Source organism: Littorina saxatilis, linkage group LG11, assembly GCF_037325665.1.
Source record: "Littorina saxatilis isolate snail1 linkage group LG11, US_GU_Lsax_2.0, whole genome shotgun sequence".
Classification (NCBI taxonomy): domain Eukaryota; kingdom Metazoa; phylum Mollusca; class Gastropoda; order Littorinimorpha; family Littorinidae; genus Littorina; species Littorina saxatilis.
In genome coordinates, this window is record NC_090255.1 from 20,807,730 (window position 1) to 20,823,795 (window position 16,066).

Genomic DNA, 16,066 nt, shown 5'->3' on the forward strand with positions numbered 1-16,066 from the left:
CAGTTGATTAAGGCATCTTTGCGTTTAATCAGCAGATCACCAGGAAGTTGTTGTGAGAGATATGCTGCTTGAACATATACGTCAGTGTCCTCGCTGTCAAGTACAACTGTCCCCCTGTAGTTTCCTGTCCTGAGCTTGGCATAGGCAGAGAGCAGCATTGTATCAGCCTCTGGATGTCTAAAGACATAGTCCCCATTTGCCACCCCAGTGGACAGGTTCACTGCTGTTTCACCCTCACAGTAAATGACCTCACACCCCACCCGAGCAACTTCTGCTTCCAACTTTTTCTTCACGAGCTTCTGCAATCTGACCTTGTTTCCTGATCTGACCATGAATTGGTTGAATTCAGCAGCACCTGGGAAAGTGTCTTCGGGCTTAGGGAACACATTTGGAATATGTCCATGCTTTGCAGCCCGTCGATCATGTTCATCGTCCTTGATGCTGAAGGGAAGGTCATATTTGTCATTGATCAGGATGATGTAGGGGCTTGCATTAGCATGGCGTGAGAAGATGATCGCGCATATCTTATGCAGATAGTCATTCCAGCTGTAGTGCGAACCATCACGCTTCCTAGCCTCTCGGTCATCAGGTGTAGGAGTGGCTAACCGCCAGATCATCCCCATGTCAACAATGCTGATGTAGGTCTGTGGTTTTTGAGCAACTGGATCTTTGTTGAACAGCTCCAACATTTTGCTCTTCATAGTCTTGCGGAAGGATTCATCTACGTTGTACAGAGACAAGCATTCCTCGGTCACCCTCCCCTCAAGTACTTGCTCAAGTTGGAACATGCCTGAACCATCCACGAGGTCCACCAGGGCCGCAAGTCCCGACTTTTCCATCTGAGCCACCTTTGTAGACGCACCAACTGATGCACAAATCCGCTCGCTGGCGAATGTCTGCCTTTTATTCTTGTGGATGGTAGCAGTGAGAAGCTTTGTCTTGGTGAATACCCTGTCATTCAGGAGGGTTTCAACTTGATCTTGTCCGTCTGCAAATGCAGTATTGAGGTCTTGAACAAGTTCTGGAGAAGCAACCAGGCCAGACTGCAGTGACCTCAGTGCAGGTAATGAGGTGTCAAACGGCTGAGCGTAGCCACAGAAAACATGTTGAGTGCCAGCCAGCAAGGATGAAAAAGGACGAAAAAGCAATTCAGGACCTGCAGGGCTGCATGACAGAGTTCAACGCTCAGCCGTTTAACACGTCATCACCTGCACTGAGGTCACTTGTCTCTGTACAACGTAGATGGATCCTTCCGCAAGACTATGAAGAGCAAAATGTTGGAGCTGTTCAACAAAGCACAGGTTGAGCATATCTCTCACAACAACTTCCTGGTGATCTGCTGATTAAACGCAAAGATGCTTTTATCAACTGCAGTGACATGCTGTCCAACGAAGTCTCACAGATCATCATACCTCTCCATGTGATCACTGGAAGTGATCATACCTCAGGATTCTATGGCCATGGGAAGAAGACTGTGATGGAGACGGCGATGACTAATCCTGAGGCAAGGGAACTCCTGGAACGAGTCGGCGAAAGCCCCGACTTAGAGAACAGTGCAAAAGCTGACATGAAGTCCTTTGTTCTCTCCAGCATCTATGGTGAAAGTGCAGATGCTACCTGCGGGCAGGCCAGAGCTTCCAAGTGGCACAAGATGAAGAGGAAAAGTACATTCCGCCTCCCACCCGATGACGACTCCTTGAATCTCCATGTGGAGAGGACAAATTATATCACATATTGCCAACTTCATTACAACCTGTTTGACCATCCATCCCCAATTGGGCACGGCTGGGAACTTGTGGATGGGAAGTGCCGACCAGTACGCTACACCCAACCCCCATTGCCCCAACAGCTCACACTTCGCGATTATTCAGATGAAAGTGGAAGTGATGATGAGAGGAGCGAGCCTGGAGATTCAACAGATACAGAAGATGTGTAGAGACCCCACTAGACACAGACCCAATCAGTGTATGCTCCATCAACTAGATAGTAAAATGTTCATTTTCATAATGGTCGTTGGAAGCCATTTTGGATTTGGGGCTTTCGTACCTTCGTGTCTACATTTTTTGCAAAAGACATCCAGGATAAAAACATTATTTAACCTTCAAGGAAGCCAAATCAACTGAGAAACGGACATTACGGCCCACTAGGAAGGACCTTTCAAGACTTTGCAAAAGTGACCGTTCGGACATGAAAATTGGCGGCCATCTTGGTTTTGGACATCAAAAACAGGTAAAATCATTTACATAATACCAAATATGAATTCCCCATGCCAAACTATCCTAGAAAACATGTTTTGTGCAGCATTCTAAGCCAAACCAGTAAAAAGTTAATTTTCATACTGGCCGTTGGTGGCCATTTTGAATTTGGGGCTCTCAAGTTATGCCCACACTTTCAGGAGGTACACCCATTCTAAAATTTTTATTTAACCTTCACAGAAGTCAAATCCATCGAGAAACGGACCTTTGCTCTCAACGGTCACGGAATCCTTGGATATGACCCAACTAAATCCCAAAATCAACATTTCTTAATCTTAACTCACAACCGCAGAATGCAATGCTCACCGTCAGCTGACCCGCGACGCCAAAGTCGGCGAGCTTGGCGTGACCCTCGTTGTTCAGAAGAATGTTTCCCGCCTTGATATCTCGGTGGATTTTCCGTCGGGAGTGCAGATATTCCAGACCTTTCAGTGTGTAGTACAGGATTGTCGCAATTTCTCGCTCCACAAGCTGTTAAAAAAAAAGATGCAATGATGTTAGTAATCAAGCGGAGAAACTCTCAGATATTAAAGAATAGTACGCTATAAGTAAAGTGACAATTGATATCTTCAGATATAAGTGTCCCTTTTGCCCCAAACTATTGCTCTCAAATACAGCCAACAACTAAATACATACAAACAGTGTTTTTATTATTATAATTAATTTTCTCACAAATTCATTTGAAGCATATCAGGTATTAAAGTCAAACAGGCAAACAACAAATACAGATGTTAACATTTATGTTCTGCAGGGTCCATGTTCATTCATCTCTCCAAATGGCCTTACATCAATACATTGCAAATGTTTTCTCTATCAAACTGTGACCGACAGTGACATAGGTCAACTTGTTGCAACTCACTGTTTTGTTCCGTAACCTCATGATATCGGACACTGAGCCAGCACCGCAGTACTCCATCACAATCTGTAACAACAAAACATTCACCATCAAACACTGAGCCAGGACCGCAGTACTCCATCACAATCTGTAACAACAAAACATTCACCATCAAACACTGAGCCAGCACCGCAGTACTCCATCACAATCTGTAACAATCAAACATTCATCATCAAACACTGAGCCAGCACCGCAGTACTCCATCACAATCTAACATTCACCATCAAACACTAAGCCAGCACCGCAGTACTGTATCACAATCTGTAACAATCAAACATTCACCATCAAACACTGAGCCAGCTCCGCAGTACTCCATCACAATCTGTAACAATCAAACATTCACCATCAAACACTGAGCCAGCTCCGCAGTACTCCATCACAATCTGTAACAAGCAAACATTCATCATCAAACACTGAGCCAGCTCCGCAGTACTCCATCACAATCTGTAACAAGCAAACATTCACCATCAAACACTGAGCCAGCACCGCAGTACTCCATCACAATCTGTAACAACAAAACATTCACCATCAAACACTGAGCCAGCACCGCAGTACTCCATCACAATCTGTAACAACAAAACATTCACCATCAAACACTGAGCCAGCACCGCAGTACTCCATCACAATCTGTAACAACAAAACATTCACCATCAAACACGGAGCCAGCACCGCAGTACTCCATCACAATCTGTAACAACAAAACATTCACCATAAAACACCGAGCCAGCACCGCAGTACTCCATCACAATCTGTAACAACAAAACATTCACCATCAAACACTGAGCCAGCACCGCAGTACTCCATCACAATCTGTAACAACAAAACATTCACCATCAAACACTGAGCCAGCACCACAGTACTCCATCACAATCTGTAGCAACAAACATTCACCATATATCACAGCTGCCAGTCAATCCATCAAACATAAAAATTAACAGAAGCCAACACAGGAGGCATCACTTCTGTAACACCATGTGCGCCTGTCAAAAAAGCATGAGTGGGACTGAAAAATGTCATGAAAAGGGGGGGTCTGGGGGCCCCCAGACGCCGAAGGATTTGTATAATTAACAACCCAAAAAACGTCACCACAGACGTTACGATTCCGGATTTCCGGCATATACCGGAAGAATCCCACCCATGAAAGAGTTCTCTCAAAACAAAGACACACCGTAGATTCCTAACACAGGCCAGAAATGCCAGCTAGTAATTGTACTAGCCATTTTCAAATTCTGGCTTTCGCAGAAACCTGTCACTCTGTTACCCCAACCAGACAAACAAATTCATTCGGTTACAGTGTAACCCATCTTTTACGACCTTCAAAAATCAGGCCTTAAATTTACAGAGGTTATGAACAGAACATCCGCGAAAGGAGGGTCTTACAAAGAAGGAAGTCTTAAATTGAGGTTCCACTGTATATTTGTTGGGTGGAAAAAACACCATTCAAATGACATATCAACTGGGTATGCAAAATGAGTTGCCAATTTTATTCCTAGTCTTTTCAGAGGTTTACCACTACAATAAAATAAATAAATAAATTTCTGGTTCAAGCGATCCCTAGACATCCCTCGCACTCACCCATAGGTCTGTGTTCTTGAAGTAGCTGCCGTAGTACTTGACGATGTACTTGCTGTCGCACTGCTGCATGATGGAGATCTCCTTGATGATCTCCTGCAGGTCGGTGTCCACGGGCACCTGTTTGATGGCCAGCACCTGGCCCGTCTCCTTGTGGAGCGACTTGAACACGCTGCCATACGACCTGCGCAAGAGAAGAAAGAAATAAAACAATCTAGGAGGTTATTTTTGGACCTCATTTGCAGCCTGCTTCAACCCTGATTTTTTTTTACCTTTAAGTTTAACCCCTTTTTTTTTAACGGGCACAAAAATCTAAATTTTTAGTGTATTTTCTCCAATGCTGGGGAAATTCTGATTTATATTATAGCATTACTGAAGAAAAAAACTTTAGTTAGCATATTTTTTTCAGTGCTGGGGACATTCTGATTTATATAATAGCATTACAGAAGAAAAACAAACATTTTTAGCGTATTTTCTCCAATGCTGGGGACATTCTGATTTATAGCATTACTGAAGAAAAAAAACTTTCCAAAGTATTTTCTACACTGCCGGGGACATTTTGACACATCAGATAGCATTACTGAAACCCCCCAGAAAAAACAACAACAATCTGAGTGTATTTTCTCCAATGCTGGGGGCATTCCGATTTATATGACAGCATTTCTGATGAAAAGACAAAATTTGTAGCGTATTTTCTACACTTCTGGGGGCATTTTGACACATCAGATAGCATTACTGAAAAAACAAACAATCTGATAGTATTTTCTCCACTGCAGGGGACATTTTGACATATATATCAGATAGCGTTACTGAAGACAGAATATGTAAGGTGCCTTGTTTTTCTCATGATAAATAACATTGTGAGAAAAAAAAACCATTCTGAACGTATTGTTTACACGGCTAGGGACATTCGGAAATATCAGACAGCATTACTAAAGGCAGAATATGTAAGGTGCCTTGTTTTTCTAAAGATAAACAACATTCTGAGGAGAAAAAAATATTGGGAGAGTATTTTCTACACTTCTGGGGGTATTTTGAGAGAAATTTGACACATCAGATAGCATTACTCAATTTACTGAAGGCAGAATATGTAAGGTGCCTTGTTTTTCTCAAGAAAAACTACATTCTGAGAGTATTTTCTACACTGCTTAGCCAGGGGACATTTTGAGATATCAGATAGCATGACTGAGGGCAGAATATAGTGGATATCAGATAGCATGACTGAGGGCAGAATATAGTGGATATCAGATAGCATGACTGAGGGCAGAATATAGTGGAACACCCCTTTTCAGACTAAAATCTTTTTTTTAAAATCAAGACTGATTCAAGACCATACGACCTGCGGAAGAGAAAAAATAAAATAAATTCTAAGAGTATTTTCTACACTGCTGGGGACATTCTGACACATCAGGAAGGAGGATGAATGTGTATTTGCGAAGGTCTCATTTAGCTTTTTTTCTCCAGTCAAATATCTTGTTTGAAGACCTCCACAATCCTGAGGTAATCACCAAATTACACATTTTTGTTGGTCAAAAGAAAAAAGCAAGTTCTGCTAATAAAATTGACGTTAATATAATTTTACATATATTAGTGACTTAAAAAATGGCAGAAAAGTGCAATTAACTGCTAATTATGCGTAAAAATAAAGGTGCAATTAGGACAGAGAACCACAGGCAAAGCAAGCAAATTAAGAATCATTGAAAACATCTACAGCCTGCTATTCTGAACAGTATCAACTATCATGCCTATATTGTTGCTAAACAACTGCTGTTGAAGAGAAACTAAATGCAGGAAGAAATTGATTGAATTGTATTTGTAAAAGCAAACCAACAGTGCAAAATTACTTCCTAAACGTACTGTATACATCCTGTTATAAATCCATGTATAATCTTACAGTTGTACTCAGCTATCTACTTTTGTACCTACATTTACTTACAGTTTTGGTAAACTATCCTTCACCTTATAATGAACACACATACACATTTCCTATATTCCTACAAAACATTTCACCTGCATCAGTCAATGCATGCTTCAAGTTGAGAAAAAAAACCTCTATAATTTCGGTCTTATCTAGTATCTACTGGTAAGTTTAAACTAATTTGGCTGGATGTGGTCTTGCAGGATTATGATCCCTTCAATGTATGAGTGCAATTAAGGCAATTTCCCATGTATACACTACTGTCATATGAATAAGAAAAAACAGTGGACAGTTCAATCATCATGTTAATATTGTTAACTTCAAACTGTCATATCATTCAGCATGATACATGGCATATCCACCCAATAAACAAGCACTGTTACTTTAACTACACTGTGTCCATATCTTTAACCATTCCTTCAACCCTGCTTCCAAACCCCTGAATGTTCAGTTAGGCCAACAACAACAAAATAGTCTGTTTACGGTAACATAGGCAAAAAAAATTGGGTCGGTAGGTCGGTATTTTTTTTTATTCCCCAAAAAACATATTTTTAAGTTATTTTGCAAAAAAACCAGCCTACCCCCCTCCCCAAATGCCAAAAAAAAGTCTAGGGTCGCGCGAAAAAATAGGGTCGGTCGGGATACCGTAAACAGACTATTTTTTTGTTGTTGGCCTTATGATTGTCAATAACCCAAAACAAGTACTAACAATAACAAGTGATTGTATGACAAATTTGCAGCTTCTTCATCTCTTCTGATACAGTAATTTAAATCTATAGCTTAGAATCAATGTCAATGTCATCAGAGGTAATTTGAACTTGAAGTTTACAAATGATTGAATATTAGTCTGATATCTAATTCTAAAGTTGGTCATAAACTGAAACACAAGAGGCTGACTGTCAAAGACTTCAATGATAAACCAAACTGCCAGCTGAATGATAACATAGGCTTTTGGTAATTGATGCCTCAAAAATGAATAATCATTATAAATTAATGCTTTTAAACTTGTACGGCTTAGATTTTCATAAGCTACACATTTGGTGCATAATTTACAAGCACCAGACAATCATCCATCAAACAACTGATTTCAATTTAAATACACCGTGATTAATACCGGTACAACAGAAAGGCATGCGTGGGTATGTTGACAACACCAATACAAATACAGTTCAGTACAACAAGTTCTCAGACTTTGACAGGTGCACAACTCGCCATGAGCACTGTGACGTTCTTACCCTTCGCCCAACTTCCCCAAAATGTCGAAGACCTCCTCTGGGGGCCGTGTTAAGCTTTCCTCACTGAGGCGCCAAATCTCATTGTCACTTCTAGCACAGGAAAACAAACAAACGGAAGCAGACCATCTCAAAAAGCATGCCCATGATCACAAGCAGACATAAAAAGGGAGACAAAAATAAAAATAAAGTAGCCATCTACATACAGGCAAACCAGCAGTCCACAACACAAACATGAACGAAATGCACAGAGATGCAACGAAAGACACAAGGAAAATTGCTTTGAAACCTGAGATTTCACGTTTCATCACATGCCTATTTTTTTGTTCACAGCTGGATGACTGACAATTTGCTGTCATACAATACATACAGAAAAATAAATCCAAGCAGTATCTATCAACGCATATTCAAGGATAATTACTAATTAGCAGCGCTGAAAGTCCACAAAATGGGGCACTAGTCTTTGGTTACTACTTCTCATAATTTACCAGCCAGAGAGCAAATTTTAGTCTTTTTACTTGCCAAACCAACCATTTGTTTCAGCAACTTTACTCGCATTTGGCGACTGGATCAACATTTCTACTCGCCATTTTCATGTTTCTACTCGCCATTTTTACATTTAGTCAAGTTATGACTAAATGTTTTAACATAGAGGGGGGAATCGAGACGAGGGTCGTGGTGTATGTGTGTGTGTGTGTATGTGTGTGTGTGCGTGCGTGTAGAGCGATTCAGGCCAAACTACTGGACCGATCTTTATGAAATTTGACATGAGAGTTCCTGGGTATGATATCCCCATACGTTTTTTTCATTTTTTTGATAAATGTCTTTGATGACGCCATATCCGGCTTTTCGTGAAAGTTGAGGCGGCACTGTCACGCCCTAATTTTTTAACCAAATTGGTTGAAATTTTGGTCAAGCATTTGTTCGACGAAGCCCGGACTTCGGTATTGCATTTCAGCTAGGTGGCTTAAAATTTAATTAATTCTTTCTTTCTTTCTTTCTTTCTTCGTTCATGGGCTTAGACTCCCACGTTCACTCATGTTTTTAGCACGAGTGGATTTTTACGTGTATGACCGTTTTTACCCCGCCATTTAGGCAGCATACGCCGATTTCGGGGGAAAAAATTTAATTAATGACTTTGGTAATTAAAAATCTGAAAATTGTAAAAAAAATTTTGTTTTTATAAAACTATCCAAATTTACGTTCATCTTATTCTCCATCATTTGCTGATTCAAAAAACATATAAATATGTTATATTTGGATTAAAAACAAGCTCTGAAAATTAAATATATAAAAATTATCAAAATTAAATTGTTGAAATCAATTTAAAAACACTTTCATCTTATTCCTTGTCGGTTCCTGATTCCAAAAACATATATATATAGATATGATATGTTTGGATTGAAAACACGCTCAGAAAGTTAAACCGAAGAGAGGTACAGAAAAGCGTGCTATCCTTCTCAGCGCAACTACTACCCCGCTCTTCTTGTCAATTTCACTGCCTTTGCCATGATTGTTTGTTTGTTTATTTGTTGCTTAACGTCCAGCCGACTACGCAGAGCCATATCAGGACGAGGAAGGGGGGGATGAAGGGGGCCACTTGTCAAGCGATTCCTTTGCCATGAGCGGTGGACTGACGATGCTACGAGTATACGGTCTTGCTGCGTTGCATTGCGTTCAGTTTCATTCTGTGAGTTCGACAGCTACTTGACTAAATGTTGTATTTTCGCCTTACGCGACTTGTCATGTTTCTACTCGCCATTTACATGTTTCTACTCGCCATTTACATGTTTCTACTCGCCATCGCCATTTTCATGTTTCTACTCGCCATTTACACGTTTCTACTCGCCATTTACATGTTTCTACTTGCCATTTACATGTTTCTACTTGCCATTTACATGTTTTTACTCGCCATTTTCATGTTTCTACTCGCCATTTTCATGTTTCTACTCGCCATTTTTATGTTTCTACTTGCCATTTTCATGTTTCAACTCGCCATTTACATGTTTCTAATCGCTATTTTCATGCCTGATTAGTCTTTACATTACTTGTCAGTTAAGTCTTTATGACATTGCAAAGTGCAATTTAGTATAATTGTTTAAACTGACTGATGTGCGACTAGTTCAGAATGAATATGAGTATAACATGTTTAAAATTAAATGCTGTAGAAACAAGAAGAGCAAACGCTCGATCGAGTCACTTTCGCAGTTCTGAATATTATATGAGGCATCAGATGGACAGGAAGAAATTGCTATTCACAACACAATGAGTCACGTTCACATAAAATTTGAGCCCGGTCACTTTTATAGTTTTCGAGAAAAGCCCAACGTTAAGTTGTGTGTTGCCGAACAGAAAAGGCTAGTTATCTCCCTTGTTTTTCTGATAACGTTCGTAAAAGGCTACAGATGTAAATACTTTGATGTAAAGAATAATCCTACAAAGTTTCAATCACATCCGATGAACTTTGTCAAAGATATAAAATGTCTAATTTTTCCTTTGACGCTGACCTGTGACCTTGAAAAAGGTCAAAGGTCAACGAAACCATCGTTAAAGTGTAGAGGTCATTGGAGGTCACGACTAAACAAAATATGAGCCCGATCGCTTTGATAGTTTCCGAGAAAAGTCCAACGTTAAGGTGGTGTCTACGGCCGGCCGGACAGACTAACACTGACCTATTACATAGAGTCACTTTTTCTCAAGTGACTCAAAAATAACCATTCACTGTTTTTGTTTTGTTCATTTATTTATTTAATCTCGATGGAAGATTCTCCATGCCTCTACCACATTTTTTTCATGTCAAAAACCTTTGCCATAAACCCTCAAATCAGAAAGAACACAAAGAATGTGTCTTGCCTTTGTATGTGAACATGGCTGCCAATCAGGTTCCAAAGCAACACACAAAATTAAGGCCACAAAAAGAAAGGAATGGATGATCAGGAATCACTGGAATTTTGCCAAAAATGCCATGCTTCCCATGATGCAAGACATACTGAATCAAAATGGTGGCACTACTCTCAGCTGGGGGCAAGATGCAATAAAATAAGCGCAGAAAACTTTTGACTCCATCTTACAAAATACACACAGTCGCATTTAAATATATGCTGTTATGTATAATCAAACAATAACCTACATCTGATTGCTACAACAATTGAAAAAGCAATGTATAAATTTAGACATCAACGCTTTATTACAACAAATAAATCACATAGACTTCTTTGCAATTTGTTGTCTATGAAAAGGATACCCAGAAGGAAAAGAATGCTTGTATAACTTTAACTAGGGTCCCTTGCTTAAAAACTGTTTATGCAACATGTTTCACATTTTAAGATGGATTTCTTTATACATGTGAATTTACTTTCTCAAACTTGCTGAAGTTAAAAAAAAGTCTTGAGCAAAATCTACAGGTCTTCATCAAAATGTAAGCAAGATCTACCGTTGAGATCTAACTTTCTAAGCAAAATCTTTTTAACTAGCTAAATCTGCTTAGTAAATCTAGGTAAAACTCTACCATGAGTTAACAAGTTACAAAAATATCTCAAAAAAATATAAAACTAAAAGAAAGAGAGGAGAAACATCAAATATGTACACATCACGTAATAATAACTGTCAATTATGACAATTTTTACAAATGACTTTTTCATAGAAATTAGTCCTTATTTTCTCAGCACATGAAATAATAATAACAAAGAGTTTAGTCTCAATCTCTCAGTCTCACGACTGAACATTTCTAATGTGTACATTTTATAAGATGGGGTCACAAATTTCATCACACAGAATTTTCATGTTTTTTTTTACAGAAATTGTGAAGAAGTCCAATCACTGTGATTCAGACTAACGATTTACACAATTATAATCCACATTCCCTGTGCAAGACATGATCTCCACGGCTTGTGGAATTTCCAAAGAAAAGTAAGACAGAAATTATCAGGAGAATGAAAAACATTCAGCAAAACTGGAATCCTGCTCTGTCTAAATGCTTATCTCTCCAGGCTGCAAAAACATTCACCAAGCACAAAAATGTTACAATGAAAAACCAGAAACTGGGAGATAAACATCTTGCAGATCAACTAATGTCTCTGCAGTGTCACATGTCAATAATTTGGAGAACTGTGTTTTTTAATTTCTAACCCAACAGAAATAGTTTTGACCCGTTTGTAAATTTTGTGAAAATATCCATCCCAAAAATGTCACGTTTTGAACAAACTTCTTCTCTCCGTTTAATATCAACAAATTAACACTTAACATGCAACACTGATGTTTTGTTTCTGGTTTTTCAATATATCTACATGAAGCCAAACTGAAACAAAAGAGAAACCAAAATAAAGCTTGCACGATGCACAGGCAAATGCCGAGGTATCCGTTCACAGTCCGATTTTCTTTCCTTACCCTCTTCCTATTTTACAAATAATGTCAAACACTTCATCCGGTTGCTTGGCCAAGTTCTCGTCGCTCAGCTTCTTAAGCTCACTGTGAAACATCAGACATAGTTATGACATTCATTTGTTCAACAAAAAACAACAAATTGTACTGATGCATTTGTCAAAGTTTGCAAATAGTTTAATCTTACATGATAGTTGACACACACAGACTCACACATGGAACAGATTCATTCTTACACTACATTGGTGTCGTGTTTTTCCTTTCGTCACTCTCAGTCGCAAAGGAGACACAACGATTTGTGTAGGTTCTGTAGATTTATTAACAGCTGGAACAACGGTGACAATATCTCTCAGCACAGTGTAAGAAAGAACAAGTGCAAGACTGGTAAAGAACAACAATACGTGTGCGCAGCCCTACTTATATAGTTAATGGACATACGAGAATATTCGGGAAACATCGACACTAATCTGGTTAGATCTACACAGTTCAGTCTGTTCGATGAGCGTCTACGCTTACGTCATGAGTGACTGCGCACTTAATCAAAGTAAGTTCTATAATGTTCTATATCCTTCTATTCGATTCCAGTGGTATCTAGCGATCTCCACAACACCTCCCCACCTAAACTGATGCTACTCCTCCAGCATCAACAGCAAAGTCTCTCTGTGGGTTTGCGTGTTCTCTTTGACCGTCTTGGATTGTCTGGTCCATACTCTGGAACGGATGGAGTACCTTTGGGTTTGGTCTGTCTCCGAGTTTGTGGCACAGTTTCCAAGATCTCCATGGGGTGATCTGTTACAAGTTCAGAAACAGTGTCCACTTCCTCACCAGGTTCATTGTCTTCCTCAGTGGTGTAGCGTGGCTGTAGCTGTTCCCAGTGTCGTCTCCATACTGGACCATGAGGAATGACCATGACGTTGAAGCAGCGAGTACCCAGAGACTTCTTGATGACTGCTGGTACCCATCGGGGTTGTTTGTCTCGGCGAGGTCCATGGTACAGAGCATACACAGGATCTCCGGCCTTGTACTGTCTGGTTACCTTGACGACAGCTTTCAAGTCTGGAGTCATCTGAGACTTGGATGCCTCCTTGGATTGCTTGCCCTGAGCGATGTGGGCTGGCGAGGGCAGCAGAGTGTCGATCCTTGTCCGTAACTGCCTGGAATTCAAGAGTTCACTCGGAGAGAAACCACAGGATGTCGGCGTTCTCCGGTACTGCATCAAGAACTCTTGAAGAGCACGCTTTGGTGGCAAAGAAGATTTTCTCAGTGCTTGTTTGAATGTCTGCACCAAACGTTCGGCGGCTCCATTGGTAGCAGGATGATATGGTGCCCCTGTCAGGTGCGTGATCCCCCGTTCCTTGCACCAGCTCTGAAATTCTTCAGAAGTGAAGGTCGGCGCGTTGTCAGTGACAAGTGTGTGAGGCAATCCAAAATGAGCAAAATCTTCTTCCAGCAGGTCTAGAGTGGCTCTAGAGGACGTGGATGACGTAGGATGAATGCATGGATACTTGGAGTAAGCATCCGTGATCACCAGCCAGTCTCTACCCATGAAGTTGATTGCATGGTCCAGGTGTAAGCGGCTCCACGGCTTTTCTGGTAGCATCCATGGGTGAACTGGAGGCTTGGATGGCTTGTTCTGATGTTCACCACACGAGTCACATCGTCGAGTAGCCATCTCAATAGCAGCATCGATACCGGGCCAGTAAACAGCAGTTCTTGCCAACTGTTTCATGCGTTCCATGCCGAAGTGTCCGAGATGCAGCAGATCAAGGATCTTGGACTGCAGGCTCTGTGGAATCACCACTCTCGATCCATGGACGAGGCATCCGTGGCAGATACTGAGAGAGTCCGACAACTTCCGGAACTTGTTGACATCTTCATTGATCTCAGCGTTCTTTGGTGGCCAGCCTTCACGGACGTAGCGCATCACAGTAGATATCACTGGATCTTTTCCTGACTCTTGACGGAGGATATTGGCATCCACAGGCTGGACTTGAAGACTGAGAACCTTGATGGCACACACCATGTCCATGTCTTCACCACTTTCCTCCCTGTCGAAGTCGATGTCATCTCCGTATGGCAAGCGACTAAGGGCATCTGCATTGCCATGATCCGCTGTTTTCCGGTACTCGATGGTGTAGTTAAACTGGTTCAGCCACAGGGCCCACCGAGCTAGTCTGTTAGCTGCGAGCAGTGGGGTCCCTTTCTTCGGTCCGAACAGTGATGTCAGCGGCTTATGATCTGTCACCAGTATGAACTGACGTCCGTAGAGATACTGGTAGAACTTCCGCAAGCCAAAGATGATGGCCAGGGCTTCCTTGTGGATTTGGCTGTAGTTCCTTTCTGCAGCCGTGAGAGTCTTGGACACGTTGGCGATTGGGCGCTCGCTTCCATCTGGATAGCGATGAAATAGGACTGCTCCAATTCCAACGTTGGACGCGTCACAAGCTAGTCCCAAAGTCTTGTTTGGATCGAAGTGTACCAGAACTTGATCCGAGGAAAGCACATTTTTCAACTGTTCAAATGCTGCCTGTTCCTCATCTCCCCACTTCCAGGGGTTCGCCTTCTTCGTCAGACGGTAGAGCGGCTCTGCCATGCTGGCCAGGTTAGGGATGAACTTCCCGTAAAACTGAACTGAGCCCAAGAAAGACTTCAAGCTTGAGACGTCCGTAGGGGCTGGCATTTTCAAAACTGCCTCGACCTTCGATCCTTTGGAGATCCCTTCGGCCGATAAGGTATGTCCAAGGTATTCCACACTGGCTTGTGCGAACTCGCACTTTTCACGACGACATCTGAGTCCTTTGTCGTTCAGACGAGTGAGCAAACGTTCCAGATTGCTCAGGTGGTCGTTGGCGTCCTTCCCGCTGACGAGTATATCATCTTGGAAGACGGCAACACCAGGTAGATCACAGGTCAGGTTTTCCATGATCTCTTGAAAGTAACCAGGTGCTGACTTTATCCCGAAAGGAAGTCGTTGCTGCAGGAGTACCCCACGGTGAGTGCTGAGGGCTAGCCTGCGTTGACTCTCTGGTGCCAGCTTGATCTGGTTGTAGGCATCAGCAAGATCGATCTTGGTGTATCCGAATCCACCTCCTAGCTTCTGCATCAGTTCCTCTGGGAGTGGCATTGGATGACGGTGATCTTCAAGCTGATCATTGATGCCCACTGAGTAGTCACCACAGATCCGTAGCTTGGGCTTCAGGGTGCCCGAGGTTTGTGCCTTACGAATTGGTACCACTGGCGTTCCGTATTCGTTGAACTGGACTGGCTTCCAGACTCCTTTGGCGATGCCTTCTTCGTAGCCTTTGGCGAGGTCATCACGAAGAGCGAAAGGTACCGGACGTGCCTTGTGAAAAACCGGCTTCGCATCAGACTTGAACTTCACGTCCAGTTCGAAGTCCTTGAGACATCCCAATTCTTGTTTAAAGAGATTTGGGAATTTATCAGACAGTCTGTGACAATCTCGTTGCAGGGCAGCATAAGGCGCGTTGGAGTTCGCTGGATGCGTAGGTTTTGCACCCTCACTCTTTGCGTGACTCTCTATGCTCCTCAGTCCTAGAGCATTGTCCACAGAAATTCCCAGAGTCTGGATTGCGTTGCGTCCTAACAGATTCAGATGAGGGATCTTGGTGACGATGTACGGAATTGAGCTTTGCTTACCAGTCACTGGATCCTTGGTTTGGCCCATGAAAGTTCCCAGCACGGGCAGGTCGTGCTTGCTGGCAGACTCGTAACGATGTGTGACGTCATCCAGCTTCGGTTTTCCTAGTTGTCTCCAGACCGGAAGAGAAACAAAATTTCCCGTAGTTGCGGTGTC

At 41.8% G+C, this 16,066-nt stretch overlaps 1 protein-coding gene across 2 annotated transcripts in view; it reads right to left on the reverse strand.

Annotated features, from left to right (window-relative positions):
- The window catches only part of LOC138979982 (serine/threonine-protein kinase 3-like), a 36,603-nt gene that overhangs the window by 17,521 nt on the left and 3,016 nt on the right, over nucleotides 1-16,066 (reverse strand). The window contains exons 2-5 of one of the 2 annotated variants that reach the window (XM_070352748.1): nucleotides 12,259-12,339; nucleotides 4,726-4,906; nucleotides 3,115-3,177; nucleotides 2,562-2,726 (exon numbers count right to left, since the gene is read on the reverse strand). In XM_070352748.1, coding sequence (XP_070208849.1) covers nucleotides 2,562-2,726; nucleotides 3,115-3,177; nucleotides 4,726-4,906; nucleotides 12,259-12,339 — 490 coding nt within the window. Of the gene's footprint in view, nucleotides 1-2,561; nucleotides 2,727-3,114; nucleotides 3,178-4,725; nucleotides 4,907-7,875; nucleotides 7,966-12,258; nucleotides 12,340-16,066 lie in introns of both variants that reach the window. The other variant, XM_070352747.1, reaches the window with a different exon arrangement.